General features: G+C 28.0%; 1 protein-coding gene and 1 long non-coding RNA gene across 2 annotated transcripts; one reads left to right on the top strand and one right to left on the bottom strand.

Moving 5' to 3' along the window:
- Nucleotides 1–965: 965 nt before the first annotated feature.
- On the bottom strand, nucleotides 966–15,793 carry LOC107994963 (odorant receptor coreceptor; the record flags this gene model as incomplete). The annotated part of the gene is given in 9 exon segments (NM_001328477.1): nucleotides 966–1,199; nucleotides 1,491–1,646; nucleotides 1,739–1,843; nucleotides 1,964–2,063; nucleotides 6,838–7,088; nucleotides 7,275–7,529; nucleotides 7,805–8,188; nucleotides 12,540–12,674; nucleotides 15,706–15,793. Coding segments are annotated over 8 exon segments (1,437 nt in total). The 3' UTR covers nucleotides 966–1,148.
- On the top strand, nucleotides 4,018–8,929 carry LOC133666718 (uncharacterized). The gene is made up of 4 exons (XR_009831234.1): nucleotides 4,018–4,668; nucleotides 6,868–7,131; nucleotides 7,253–7,566; nucleotides 7,855–8,929. It is a non-coding gene; the product is annotated as an uncharacterized LOC133666718 (long non-coding RNA).
- Nucleotides 15,794–16,794: the final 1,001 nt, after the last annotated feature.

Raw genomic sequence — 16,794 nt, 5'->3', positions numbered from 1 at the left:
GTTGATCTTGCTTATTCGATTAATAAGCTTCGCTTTTCGTCGATAAAACATAGATTATGGGTAATTATTAATCCATTGACCTAGGAGAATTTAATAAATACCTATTGAGATGTGATTAATTTAATATTGTTGAATATGTTATTTTTAAAGATAAAATAATTCAATATGTGCAGAGAAGAAAGAGATTAATTTGGTATTAAAATTTATATTATGATTATTATATAAAAAAGTACTTTTATAATAATTTAGATTTTCTTTTACAGAAGAAGAATTTTCACAGAAAGTAGAATATTAAATTAGTTCTGACAAATAATAAATATTTTCTAGGTAGTAATTCACAATTAAAGAAGAAAATGGAGCGACCAAATTTATCATAAAGATTGTACGAAAATTTTATTTTTTAAATGTTACCAGAATCTGTTTTTTTTTTTTATTATACTAATTTTTATTAATTCATTCATTTGTACTTTTCAGTCTTTCATTTAAAAACATCCGTTTGATATTTTATTTTTTAACAATTTTTTCTGTTTAAATATTTTTCTCAATAATTATGTAAATATAGATATATTCTAATTTCGCTCTTTTCTATTTGCTCTTTTATTTTTCTTTCAGAAATAAAATTTAAAAAAAAATTATTTTTCTAGTTTTAAAATTAAAATTATCAGACAATAAAATTCCTATTTTTTTTAGTATATAACATATTATTGTAATAATTAATATTTTATATTAAATACTAATATTATTTTGTAAAGTGATAAAGAAAAAGGTACGTTAACGAGCACAGCTTCATTTTATGATACACTTAATATCTATAATTTTCAGAGTATCCTTTGTGTTTAAATAATTTTTATTGTCAGAATGTATAAATACGTATTTATCGACTTATAATTATTCAAAATTTTCCATTAGAACTAAATGTATTGCAAAGGTTTCAATTATTGAAAAATAGATAAAAACAAAGGATACTCATCGTTAGAATTTATTAATTCTACATTGTCATTTAGTCACAGTTTCCAGCTGAATCCATACAAAAATTGAACATTTAAAATAATGAGACATGAAGAACGAGACTCCTGTTCGATAATCATTTCGATTACACATTCATCATCGTTCCAATTTTCAATCCTAAAGTGAATATTCTTCAACGTTCACTTCAGTTGCACCAACACCATGAAGTAAGTAACCATAGCTCCCAATACCTAGAGAATTATTAATTATTTTTATTAATCGATCATTATAATCGAAAGTTGAAAAAATTATATTTATAATTTAAAATTTTACTTGAAAATTTCTTAAAAATATCTAGGATTTTATGCTTTAGGGATATTCTAGGGAATTTTAAACATATTCAGAAATCTTGATTAATGATAAGTAATTACATTATCGTATTCTATATTTTAAGTAAATATGAGTTTTATCCAAAAATTGAAATTTGTTAAATAACATTAATTATGTAAGATGAATTTAATACGTGAAAGATTTTTCATTACCGAAGCAAAGAGATCCAAAGATACAGTGAAAAACTTTGCCCCTGAAATCGACATCGCCTTCTGACACTGCTGACAAACAATCTGTACAAAGGTTTTGGCCTCCTCTGATCCATCATACCAGTGACAAGAATAAGCTGCTTCCATCACTGATGAGCTCTGTATAATTTTAAATCATATAATTTTTAAATTATTAAATAATTGTTTCTCACGTGATTAAAAATTGTAAAAATAATCATATATATACGTACTTCTTCAATAAGACGATTTCCAAATATACAGAGCATAAACACTTGTCCTAGAGAGTACAATAAATAACCTACTACTGATGCTGCGTACGTGTCTACTGCGTGTATCTAAAAGATAAAATATTAAATTCTCTTTGTTAATATTGACACTTAGAATAGTAGAATCTTTCTTTAATTTTATGATATATTTTGCTTTGTGTCTCGATATTTTATATATATAAAAATTACCTTTGTTGCTTGGTAAGCGAGCAAAGTTAACGTAATAGTAGTAGTCAACATATGTAGCAGCAAAGCTACACCATAGGCGTCTCCAATTGCAGTTACGAGTCTAACGAAATAAAACGTTTTAACAATCAAAGTTAATTTTTAACGTTAATACAATTTTTTAATTATTAATATTTTTTATCTTTCAAAAACAATATTTTATTTTCACATATGTATGTTTTCTTTAATACAATTACAGAGTAATGTAAGCGCGTTATAGATAAATATTAATTTTATAGAATAATTTTCTGTATCTAAATCAACTTAAAAATTTTGTGCTGCATTTCAATGTTTGTTTGAATATTATAGGCTTACAGTTCTCGTTAAAACAGGACAAATTCAATCTTTTATTAAGCTCCTGCGGCCACGATACAACAAAGTTTTAATTCGACCTAGTTCATTGGATGACTGCATTTAACCACTCGATTAGAGTTCATGATTGAACAATCTCTCTCCTTTTTGTCTTCTTTTTATTTCTCCTCGTGATTCTGTGCTTCCCTTTTTAACGTTTAAATAATACAATTCACAAGAGTATCGTTAAATCAAGTTGGATCGATATCTCGAAGTGTCTTAAAGGGAAAAAAATTAAGGAGTGGAGTATTGTTATTCAATTTATTATTTTCATTAAAAAATATATTGTTTCTTATCTTGATTTATTTTTTATATTTATACATAAATTTTTATTGGTATTTTGTTTGTCCCCTTTAATTAAAACTTCTTTCAAACTTTAAATTAAAATATAAAATGATTCTTACTCGAGAATTATCATAAATAAGCCTCTTCCAAACTTTCGAACTAGATATAAAATTAATATTTCTTATTTTTTTTCAATATAAGGATCAATCTTAAACGATATCTATCTGCAAAAAATTTTCTTTCAAATTGTATCGAAATAATAATTTATTTCTTCTTAATTCCTGCTATTTTATTCATTATTTATTTAACGTGGAACTTTAGAATTGAAGAAATTTTATTTCTAATTTCTCGTCGAGATTTTTAATTTTTTACCTTTTTTAAAAATTTAAATTTCTTCGAACGAGAATAAAATAAAAGATAAATATTTCAATTTCTTCGTAACATCATCTTTCAATCAGTTTTAGAATTTTAGAAATCCACAAAAAGCAAATACCTTCGAATATTAATTTCAAAGAAAAAAATTCATCAGATTTTATTTTATCTGATACAATACGAACGCTCTCCAATTATGGAAAGCATTTATCTAAAGAAGAGTGCCATTCGTCGTATATCGACATAAATGTTTCACAACTTCATCCATGAATTTTTAAGGAACGATACTTTATAGTACAATTTATTGCTTTTCTTATCTCGTATTTTTACATTTTGTCTGCAGACAGTAAATCTTTTATCAACCTTTTTAACAAAACGTTATATTTATTTAAGATTCAAGCAAAATTCAAAATATTAATATTGATTATAAAAAAATAAAAAATTAATAAATATATTTTATATTGATAAATACATTAATAAATAATAAAATATTATTATTAATATTATTAATATCTATAATTTCATATCGTTTTACAGGTTTTTTTTAGAGCTGAATAAAATATTATTTTAAATAATAATAAATAATCCTATTTATTTTAAAATATATAGAGTATATAATTTTAAAAATGAAATATTTTATTTGATATAGTAAATTTTTAAAATATTATTTTATTCACTTTAATTTAATTTCTTTATTTTAAATATTATCAATGAATATAACGATTCGAATTCAATACATTTATGATTAAAATACGTTATTTAGATTATTAAAACAAAATATTCTATTTTATTTCGTGGAATTTTACTCTTTCAAACATTATTTTATTTAAACCGAATAGAATCTAATAATAATTTAACAATATTTGAAATATTTATTATTCGACACCCGCTTCCTTCCACAAAGCGTAAGGCAACAGGTTTTCGTGTATTTTTCTTATTGAAAAGCGGAGCAAAGATCCGGTCGAAGGGCAAACTTCGAACACGCTCTGCATTCTGTGCAGTGACAACGGTGAAAACGTGTACATACACGTGTTGGAACACGTATACCGATCGCACACGTGAACGTTGAACAATGTAAGTACAAGCTATGAATTGTCCAATAAATTGTCCACCACGCGCTCTGCGCGTCCCCAGTTGCGGTCAATATCGCGTTCTCTTAGAAATAAATACTTCACCACCGTGGGAACACACGCACTCCCCTTCTGTCTTTCCTGCGCTGTCCAACAATCTATATCGTATATACTTTCTTCCACTTCTTTGAAAATTTACTCGCGGAAAGACTTCACGTGCGACTTTTCGTTCTACTCGACGTTTCAAATGTTCCCGCCTTTTGCGAGTGGCTGGCTCGCAACACGCGAAACTTTATCGCGAATTTACGCTCTGTTGGATTTTCGGTGATTCTTTTTGACAGTTTTTCGCATTGTTTCGACATATTTTACATATCTGTATATTTTTATTTCTTTTTTTCGTGTGTGTTTGAATTAGAAATAATGTTTGCTTGAAAGTCATGTGATTGGAAAGAAATATGAAATAAAATTTATTTACGCGATTGTAAATTGGAGGTTATGGTAATATGATTAAAAAGTAGAAGAAATAGAAGATTGTAATCGTAGAAAATATTAATTGGAGATTAATTGTAAGAAATAAAGAATATTATTACGGTAATTAAATATTTTACAATAATGAATAATAATATCGAATATAATATTATAACAAGATATTTAATATAATATTCAAATATCTGTTATATGTATTACTGATTATAATATATATATATGTATTAAAAGCATACAAAAATACAACTCGTTTAATAGAGTAATTAATAATTTCAGGTTCATTTCTGTTTCATAAGTTACCTATTTATTAACTGTACTTGTTAAATTATAACTCTGTACAAAAAGCGCGATAAATTTGCGCGGAATCGCGAATCCAGCTCGTCATTAAAGTTTATCGACACATGAAAAATTAACCACTCGTTAATGGTAGAGATTATTCGATCGTTAAAGAGTAAATTTCTCCACGAAACATTTTCGAAAGTATGATAAATATTGTGTGTGCGTTCGACTAACTGTGAGAGTCCAGATTAAATTGACTGAAATGAAACACTTCTTCAAACTCGATATTTCTATCAAAGTTCTGTCAAATTTTGAAAAAAAATAAATTCTTTAAACAAAATTTCTATGGACGATATGTTTCATACGTTGGATAGAACGAGCGTGTTTGTTTCTAGCTAAGATTGGCTCGAGTAATAGAAAACGTGGAGTAAACAGAATATTGATTTTACATTTGCGTACATGTAACGCAGAGGAAAAAATTTCTGTGCCTTTTCTGAATTATTCACTGGTAGTGCAGTAGATGTGAAAATTGAAACTTGTACGTTATGCTAATCCAAATTTGAAAAAATAGATATTTATTTATTCTTTCTTCTTGTATTTTTTATAAGACTTTTTTGCATTTTTAAACTTTATTGCATTTTTTTTTATTATTCTTTTAAATTTTTGAATTTCGAGAATTCGTGCAGTCTTTTAAAAATGCATTTATTTTTATCTCTGACAATATTTTTTATTCAATTTTACACTTCTCTGAAAAACTGTAAAATTGAAGACTATTGTTCCAACAATGGTTTCTAAATTTTATGTACTGTTACTTGTGTCTTTTAATTTTATTTCTTAAATAATAAAAAAAATATTACAATAAATATATACATATATTATTTTACTTTCTGAACAAAAATGTTAGAATATCTTTCTGCTGTACAAATAAAAATTGTTAAAGATTATTTCTGTTATGAACTTTTGAACTTTAAATTGAAAATATTAATAAGAGTATATCAATTTATGTATTCATTTAATCCTTTCTCATGGTTATTTTTCTTTACTTTTCTTTTGATATTTGATAAATAATGATAATTTATACGAAAACTTTTGATCAATTAGAATTATTCCATGCAATTCTCCTCGAATAATAAATCTACTTCCATCAATTTATGCGAAGAGTTTTTGTTTATTTCAAATTATTTTCTTTATTAAAAAATTGTCCTTATAAAATCTAAGTAAAAATACTCGAAGAATATTCTTTTAATGCCATAACAATAAATTTTAATCGTCATTCGAGAAAAATCTCATCCGTTGAAAACATTTTTTAAACAATTCTTTAATCATTTTTTAAAGAAGTATAAAAAAAATTTCGTTACAAACTTCCAACTTTTTAACATTTTCGAATCGAATTAACCATTTTTTCCCAGAATGGCATCCCCTTAAAAATGTAAGCCGCAACGAAATCGCGCGAATTTTCTCGATCGCCTATCTCTGCGATTATTATCCTAATGGAAGTCTTCCATTGTTGGAGTCACGAATGTGAAAGGTTCTCTCGTTGTCGGCGTGAATTACATTTCCGTGTGGAGAAACGAACTCGAGATGAGAATCGAAATTGGGAAACTGGGTTGCAGTCAAGACGTTGACGAACTTTGAAATTGCAATTTGATGTATAATTTAACTTCGATATGAAAATTTTATTCTCGGTCTCGTGGGAAATATTTTAAATAGTAAAAATTATTTTTCAAAAGAGGAATATTATTATTTCTTTTTCCTTTGTTTCGCGATATACAATTTCGTTTCCATTCCATTGAAGACATTAACAATTCCACGCGTGTTCTTTAAAATTCAATTAAACTTATTCAATTTTAAATAAAAAGTTTTATTTTTAATTTCAAATAATTCAATTTCTCCGTTAACAAATTTTATTCTTTAAAAACTAAAATATTAAATTCTCCCTTGAAAACATGATTCATTGCAACAACAAATATTGGAAAAACAAAAACACGTACTCACCTAACGATATGCTTGTGCCTCTCTACCCAGTACTTGATGGCGCTTCGTACCAGCATTTCCTGTTTCTTGGTTAACCCATTTGGCCCAACACCACCGTTGAACGTCATCCCAGCAGTTGGCCGGAAGGTGGTCGTGAAGTCGGTCCTGTTGCTGTATATCCCTCGAAGATCCATGTCCAACATGTTTTCACCCTGAGGTGGAGTGACTGGTGGCAATGGCTCCTGTTCCTTCGGTTGCTCTGCACTGCCAGCCTGAACAAGAAGGCAAATTAAAAATGATCATCTCGTCTCCTGTGTTGGTATCTTCTCTTTCTCCCTTTTTTTTTCTAAATTTTATAAATTTTTCTTTTATTTATCGCTATTATTATTATTAGATATTAACTTGAGATTTCTTTTCTTTCCCAATTTTTCTTTAGATAGAAATACGTAGAGCTTAACCTTGAACAGTTCTCCACTGTTTGGCACGACGGTGTCCAGCGTGGCGCTGAACTCCATCAAAGGCTTCATGATGTTCTTCAGATGCTGGATCTGCTCGCAAGCGAACAGGAGCCAGGAGCAGAACAACACGTCCAGCAGATTCGCGTCTGCCATGCAGAATATCAGCCAGTAAAATTGGAATATCAATGTTAAAATATGGGCCATCCCGTGGCTGGGGTCGTAAGGGTACCAGGAACGCACCATCAACCTTGGTATCTGGATAAAAACGCGCGCTTTCGATTAAAATTTAAACGTAAATTCTTTGTTCGTTAAATAATTTTTAAATAATCTTTCTTTGTTAATCAGACTCGCGAATTGAAGAAAATTAAATCGATTGATAATTAAATAATTAAATAATCGGACGATAAATTGATATAATTAATATATTCTGTTATTATTTATACGCAATTTAATTATATATATATTTTAATAAGGGAATAAATATCGGCGTGAAAGAAGAGTAAGAGGAATGAGAAAAATAATCAGATCACCTCGACGTAGGTTGTTTCGTTAGTGACAGGATCGATGACCTTTTTCACAGAGTCGCCAATGAACGTGATGGTGGTCCAAGAAATGGCAGACAGCACTGTGGTCCCTATAACCGCCAGCAGGAGTATCCTCATCTTCTTAACGGCTATCTGATGGTATCGCGCGTTGCTCTCGGCGAAGAGGGGATGGCTGTTCGGATTGTTCCATATGCCAAGCGTTCTGTAGAACAATTTACTCCTGACCGCGAAATAAACGAGCTTGACCACGCTGTGCGTGAAGAAGAGCATGGTGATGGTGTTCGCGGTGAGATCGTCCACGTCGTCGCTCTCCATCATTAGATTGATACCGCAGAATCCGAACTGCATCAGTATCAGGACCAGGTGGACCTGGTTCCATTTTTCTTCTTTTTTTAAGTCGTTCGATTTTGAATTGAAAATGGTCGATGGATGGAAATATAAGTAATAATATAAGTGTGATATAGAATTTAGTGGTTAATTTAGAGATTGGATATTGCGGAGTTTGGTAACGATGATATTTAGATTAGTTTTCGTAGGCATCGAACGAGAGATATACCGGGTGTCCTATGTAATTTTATTAAGAATAAAGGAAATATCTCGGTTAGTTTTGAAAATGTTAAAAAATGTTTGGGACAAAAGTTGAATGGTTTCGAAAGGGGTGTAACGTGGTGTAATCGTTTTTGTGCTTGGACGGTAGGTAGAGGTCGTGTGAAGGTCAACTTTGTTTTCTTAAATGGAATTACATATTTTTCGACGCGTAGGTAAATGCAGTTTATTACACTCTATGAAAAACTATTGGACCATTTATAGCGAAAAGTTATTATTTCGGGAGATATTTAATTATATTTGATTATCCGCTAAAGTAATAATTTTTTAGTTTATATGGTCAAATACTTTTTTATAGGGAATGTTTAGATACATCGATTCATATATTAAAAAATACGCGATTCTATTTAAAAAAATAAAGTTGAGCTTCACAACTTATTTATTCGTTCATTTGAGAAAAAATTAATAGCATCGGAATATAGTCCCCTTGAAATCATTCAACTTTTATTTGAAACATTTTTCAATATTATGAAAAATAAGCGAGATATTCTAAATATAAAGATATATGAAGTACTCGGTATATGAATTCTTTAAGATAAAAAACATTGGCAGATGACAGCTTTCCTTATAAGAAGTAAGTATACAAAAATAATTATCTATAAAATTAAAAAAACTGAAAAATATGATAAAAACGTGATAGTGCAACAAGTAAGTATATTTTACAGATAAGTATATTTAATTTCAGTAAAAACATTTGTTTTTAAAAAAAATTTCTTATCTATATTCTGCTAATTCAAAGTAAAAAATTTGGCCAAAAATTTTTGTTGCTCGAAATTTGAATTTTATATTAGGAGAACATAATTTGACAGGAAGTCATTCGATAAATTTTTCCAAGAATTTTAACAATTCTTGGAAATTCCTGAAATTTTCCGAATAGATCGAATGAAAGAAAGTTTGGCCAAAAATTCGATTTTGTATTAGGAGAACATGAGTTGACAAGAGATTGTTTGAGAAATATTTCCAAGAATTTTAGCTGTTCTTAGAAATGAAATTTTTGTTCAGTTTTTTTGATTTTATATCAAAATATAATTTAAAAGAAGTTTTTATATTTTTAGCATTTATTTGTTGTTTCCATGTATTACTTTTTATTTTCCATTTTTTTATGATTATCATTCTTTTTAAACTATGAACATTTTTTTTTTACAATTTAGATACTTATTTTTTATAATGAAAGCTGCTATTTTTAGAGCAGTTTTAATAATTTTTTTTATTTTTAAAAAATTCATAAATACATTGATCACTTTATTTTTATTATTTGGAATATCTCGTTCGTTTTTAATAATATTAAAAAGTGTTTGAAATAAAAGTTAAATGGTTTTAAAAGAAATACATTCTGACGTTATTAATTTTTTTATATATCGATTCGTGAAGAATTTATAAAAAGTCATTGTCGATTTTTTAAATAGAATCATATATTTTTTAATGCATAAATAAAAAGAGAATATTATTCTCTATAAAAAATTATTAAACTATTTATAGCCAAAATTTATTAGTTTAAAAAATATTCAATTATTTTTAATTATCTCCTGAACTAATCATTTTTTCGACATATATGGTCAAATATTTTTTATAGAGAATACTATGATACATCGAATAATGCATTAAAAAGTATATGATGCCGTTTAAAAAAATTAAATTGAGGCTGATAACTTTTTTATGAATCCACCCACGAAAAAAATAAAGGCACCAGAATATAGCCCTTTCGAAACCATTCAACTTTTATTCGAAGCATTTTTTAATATTGTGAAGAATAAGCGAGATATTCAATAAAAAAGATTAAGATCGAAATTCTCGGAGCGATAGGAAAATTTTTGTCCAAAAAGTCGATTTTGTATCAGGAGAACATGATACGATAGGAGGTCGATCAAGAAATTTTTCCAAGAAATGACGTCAAATTCTTGGAACTTTCCGACCGAACGAAGCATTCGGCACAAAAATTCGACTTTGTATTAGGAGAACATAATTTAAAAGGAGTTTTTACACATTTATCATACATTACCGTTCCCGTGCTTACTTTTTTAGCATTTTTCTTAGCGTTGCTATTTTTTTAGAGCTTTAAAACATTTTTTTTTCGTAATTTATATAATATTTACCACTTGCATAATATTCTATCTTGAAAGCTATAATTTTTAGTGCGTTTTTTATCATTTTTTAAAATTTTTTAAGAATTCAAGAATACACTGTATTTCTATTATATGAAATATTTCGGTTGTTTTTAACGGATTGCGTGATATATTATACCGGGTGTCCGAATAATATTATCTGATGTATCTCGCTTGTTTTTGGAGATATTAAAAAATGTTTCAAATAAAAGTAAAATGGTTTCGAGGGGGGCATATTCTGCTGTAATTAATTTTTTAATATGTAGAAGCGTAAAGGATTTATAGAAGTGAATGTTGTTTCTTTAAATAGAACTATATATTTTTTAATACTCCAGTTGATGTATCTTAGCATTCTGTATAAAAAAGTATTAAGCCGTATATAGCAAAAAACTTATAGTTTGGATGATAAATAAATTTAATTAAATATCTCTTAAACTAATGACTTTTTGCTATAAATGGTTCCATACATTTTTATAGAGAATGCCAAGATGCGTATATTGGTGTATTAAAAAGTATATGATGCCGTTTAAAAAAATTAAGTTGAGGTTGATAACTTTTTTATGAATCCACCCACGAAAAAAATAAAGGCACCAGAATATAGCTCTTTCGAAACCATTCAACTTTTATTCGAAGCATTTTTTAATATTATGAAGAATAAGCGAGATATTTAAGGAAAAAGATTAAGAACGAAATTCCCCGAGCGATAGGAAAATTTTTGTCCAAAAAGTCGATTTTGTATCAGGAGAATATGATACGATAGGAGGTTGTTCGAGAAATTTTTCCAAGAAATGACGTCAAATTCCTAAAATTTCTGAAATTCTTAGAACCACATTGAATGAAATCTTCGTTTTCAATTTTTCTACTTTGTATTAGGAGAATATAATTTTTGAAGAGGTTAAATTTTTCTACAATTTCATATACTTACCTGTTTTCTGCATACACGTACTTACCTTTTTAATTCATTTTTTAACAGTTTACTTAATTCTAGGAGATTGACAAATATATAGGATGTCTCGCGTAATTTTACCACTTGTTTTCATATCTTGTTTATTTTTTATAATATTAAAAAACGTTTCAGTCGAACGATTTCAAAGGGACTAAATTCTGACGTTATTAATTTTTTCGTAGGTAGATTTTTTGCGTAAAAAAGTGATTTTTAACGAACGAGTCGACGCATCCTAACATTTTCTGCAAAAGAAATGTTTCATCATATTTTTTATTTTAACTTTTATCCGAAAGATTTTTGTTAATACTTTCGAAAACCAAATATTCTTCACGCGAAACATCCGATATAATTGATTTTTACTTTTCATATGTCTCGACCAGAGTTCATTTTGCCTACGTTTTTTTCAAACGTGAAAAAAAAAGGCCAAACGTAAAAAGGGCTGGCAAGTGAAAGAGAAAGAAATACAACAAATTGAAAAGCTCGATAAAAGAGAAAAAGAAGAAATACCAATATCAAATAATAAATGGAACAATATATAATACAAATGGAAAATTCTTTTTACTTTTACCTTCTTTTTTTTAAATTAAATTAACTTTAATTTTTAAAATTTCTACTAATATATAACCAAACATTTTATAATTTCCATTACACTTATCTATTTATTTAATCATTTAAAAAATAATAAACAAAATTATTATTCATCAAATACAATTGTATCATTATTTCCAATAAATCTGCTTTAATCAAATGAAATCATTGTCAAACGTATTTCTGTATAAAAAATGTTGTTAAAAAGAGAAAACAAAATTTTTATGCATTGTATTATTATTTCAACGATATTTGAATTATGATTGTAAGCTTTCTCTTTATCCTTTTTTCTCATTTATGAAAAAAAGAAAATAAAAAAACTCTGGTTTACATAAAAATCGATACTTACCTCTGAATGGAATAGTCAAAATCCTTTCTCTCCATTAATAATCACTGATCTTTTCCAATTTTAGGACATTTATTCTACATATATATAATAAATATTTAAATAATTCTTCTTAAATTTTTTTCTACGTACGATACAGTAGATCTTGTGTATGTGTTTCGTGGAACTGTCAGTGTAGTAATTGAACATGAAGTGGCCAGTTGCTTTCATCAAGTTTATATTGGGCATCAGGTCGGCGATTAGCCCCTGTTGCTTGAACTTCATCATCTGAGAAAGATTGGGATTGATTCCATGTATATTTTTCTTTTTTTTTTTTTTTATTATATCTTCTAAAGAATTAATTATTTTGAAAAGAATCTGATATCTGTGGTGATTGACGTTATATATCAATGCATATTGTTAATCTTTACTCTCTAATTAATTAAAAATAGCAGAAGAATATTGATCGTTATAAATATATATATATATGTATTTTTAAATCAATTAAAGATAGCTATGAAAAAAATATGAGAGAAATATTTGAATTATTGACAACTGTTGAATTATTTTGTCTCATTAAAAAATTAAGCTCCCTAAGGAGAGGTTGAAGTACTTTCAAGTAAAAAAAAAAAAAAATAATAAAGGAAGGAGTTTATAATAATTGAACAGTAAAATAAAATTGAATTTTCGAAACGCAATATAAGAAGGGAATTTTTTTTTCATTTTTTTGAAAATAAATTTGACGCACAATGAGCACAATACGAGTAAGAAGAGGAAAGGATGGTTTTTTTTTTTTTAACTTTAAACCATTATTCTCTGGTTTATGGTTATTGCATCAGAATGTAAAAGTCGTTCGTAAAATGTATATACAAAAAAGAAAAAAAATGTGTATAATCCATTCTAAAAGAAATGATTACAATGTGTTGTAACAGATTGCACATTTGTCATTGAATGCATTAAGCCAAAGCAGAAATACTCTAAGCCTTCCTTGCTAGGCCCATTGTCCAAAGATCATCAACAACAAATGTATATTTATTCAAATTTTCAATATTCAAATATATATATATATATATATTTCTAATAGCTTAAAACAATTGTAGTATAGAAAACTATAATCAACATGTATTACTTTCTGAATTTTTATTTCTCTTAATAATAAATGAGAGATAAAGATAGGAATGAATTAATATCAATTTATAAGTTAAATTATAAGTGAGATAAAAATGACAATTTATAATTAAACATGTATAATATCATCTTTAATGGGACATATGTAAAAAGTGTATAGTTTTATAATTGGTTGATATATCATAGTTTATGCCCTTGAGGTATAATTAATGGGCAATGTTTAATTTCGCATCTGTCGTCGCATTATTGATGACATTTCCAGTTTGTGAAATACAGAATTGCAGCCTATAATCCATAACGTGGCAGAGTTTCGCAAGTTTCTCAATTCTTGTTTGGAAATTAAAAAAAATAAAGTTGGCAAATGAAAGTGGAGAAATGAAAATTGTTTGTTGTTGAGTTGATGGTAAGATTCCTTTTTTTTATTCATGAAAATTAATTTAAATGATTATTTAATTCGTTCAACTTTGTTTTTCTTTTTCTTTTATTCTTAAGAATTAAGAAAATGTGACTCGAGACTTGTTGGTTCCATATATATTTGTAGATAAAAAGAATATAATTTTATAAAATTTTGACATACTGTGAAATAATAGAGAATTGATCTCAGATGAAGTATGAAATAAAAAGATAAGAAAAATCTTTATTTTGAAGAAATATTTCTTGTTGAATAAGAGATATTAAGAAACTTAAATTTTATTATATTAATTGAAAAGAAGAAACATGAATGAAAATTATTAAAATATTTTTCTCTGAAGAATTAATGCCCTAACTCGATTGTGCTTCCCTCTTATTAACCTTTCAACAAATTGTACAAATTTTTGCGTGACAAACGGACTAACCACAAACGACTACGTTTTGTGATTCCACTAACTTTTCTGAAAAGACCACAGGTAGAAAGACCATAAACGAAACCACAAATAATAGAAATTATATTTGGTCGCCATAAATTACAGCAAATTTCATTCTTTTGATTATTAAAAGATGTTAGGCATTTTATTATTATGTACAAATTGATCACAACTCGTTGAAATTCTATAATTTTAATAAATTTTTAATAAATTTTACGAAATTCTTCAATTATTTTGCATGCAATTCTTCAAACAACTGCACAAATGTAATCTAAATTAATATCATTTCTAGTCTCAAATAATGGAAGAGAAAAGAATATTAGATGAAGAATCTTAAAATTCCTCAATCTTAACCTTTCAGTTCCTTTAAAAAATCATTAACATTCAAAAATCCCTTCTCAAATCACTTTTTAATCATTAGAACACGTATCATCATTAACTCCTCATCGAAAAATAAAGCAAATTTCTTCCAATTTTCAATATGGATAATAAATTCCATTCAATTCCATTTCCAAACAAAAAAGAGATCAGCAAACATTCAAAAATCATTTCTTAACAATCAGAGCACAAACATCCCCCCTATCAAAAATATCAAAGATAAAGTAATTTCTTTCAATTTATTATGTTAATATACTATTATTGATAAATTTCAAATTCTCTCATTTCAATTTCAATCAAAAACTTCAATCTGTCACTCCCAAAGTACCAAGAACAAAATAAATTCCAATCACATAACTGATAAATTTCAAATTCTTTCAATTCCAAAAAATTTCATAATAATCAAACCATAAGATTATTATCAATTCACTGTCAAAAATATTAGACATAAAGAAATTTCTTCATATCTACTAGACTAGTATATTATCACTAATAAATTTAATGAAAAAAGAAAAATCACCAAATATTCAAAAACTTCAATGATCAAACCATCATCAATCTTTTATCAAAAATACCAGAGATAAAACAATTTCTTCAAAATCTACTCTACCAATAAATTTAAAAATTCGAATTAAAAAGAAAAAGAAAGGAAAAAAAAAATTAATTAATCAAAAGACAATCACCTCTGCCAACAACAAATTCAATCTCTTATCAAAAATACCAGAGACAAAACAATTTCTTCAAAATCTACTCTACTAATAAATTTAAAAATTCGAATTAAAAAGAAAAAGAAAAAAGGAAAAGAAGAATTAATTAATCAAAAGACCATCGTCATCACCAATCAAGGACAAAAATCAATTCCAAATCAAGCCTAAGACGAAAAGACAGAAGAAAAGAAAAGAGAAGAGGAAAAAAGAACTTCGAATCCTAAAATCCCAAGCAACCCTCGAACTCTTTCTCTCTCTCACCTTGAGGCGGGTACGTGGGCCACGCGGTTCAAATCCACGGCGAAGAACTCGAACTCCTCGCGGGAGGATCGAGGAAAACTAAGAAAACGAATCGCTCCAACCCCCCACGGGGGTTCGTCTCCTCTCTTCCTTCTCCACCTTCCCTCACCTGCAACCCGCCACCTGTCGCCCCTGTGCGACCCCTCCAACGCTGCAGGGCACCAAACGTGGACCAATGGGCGGCCATCCCGCCCTGGGCGCAGACGTCCGCTCGCTCAACGTGCCCGCCATCTTGTTTCTTGTTTCTCGTCGAAGCGAGCCCCCTCTTCCCCTTCCCCCCATCAATTATTCAGACGATTCGAAGACCGGCGGTAGAGCCGATTGGAGCAGGGGATGGATAAATACGTCGGAGCAGGAAGGTCTCGAGGTTTATTCTAGAAAGTTTAAGAGGATCTTTGGAAATCTTTCGAGGGATGATGATTTTCTTATTAATTTTTCCAGTTGGAATTTTTCCATTCCTCGCGGATTTTAATTTATCCGTCGGCAGTTTGACACTCTGATCTGTTAGAGGAGTTAGAATTATAATTATAATTGAGATGTAATTTAATATTTTCAAGGAATAGAATTGAATGAAGAAAAGGGTAAAGAGGTAAAAGCGTGTATCAGATTTGAGAGAAATTTTTTTTATTTTTATTTGTGAAAAAATATAGAGGAGTAACATTGTAATTAATAAATAATTGGGAATGGAATAATTTGGAGAATAATTTGGTGAAGTTGTGATATGATAAGGGAGGGACGTGGATTGGGGATTTAATTTAAATTCATTCCCGAGGTGAAACGTGATCAATAATTTCATTGCAGTTGTGTTGTTGTCAAAGAAATTTTCTTTATGTCGATAAAATAAACAGGGTATCCGTAGACTATAGTAAGAATTCAATGTTCTTCCATCGAACCGTACCTTCTAACGTCCAGTACCAACTTTGTAATAGGAAAAAGAAATAATATTCAACTTAAATTTATCGGAATTTAGAATCAGAAAATCTTAACGAATTCAAAATATGAAAACCCAATGAGAAATTGTCAACATTGAAATTGAAAATAAATATTTTT

Source organism: Apis cerana, linkage group LG1, assembly GCF_029169275.1.
Source record: "Apis cerana isolate GH-2021 linkage group LG1, AcerK_1.0, whole genome shotgun sequence".
Taxonomy (NCBI): Eukaryota; Metazoa; Arthropoda; class Insecta; order Hymenoptera; family Apidae; genus Apis; species Apis cerana.
Note: the sequence above shows the minus strand (reverse complement) of the source record. Positions and strands in the feature narration are given on the sequence as shown.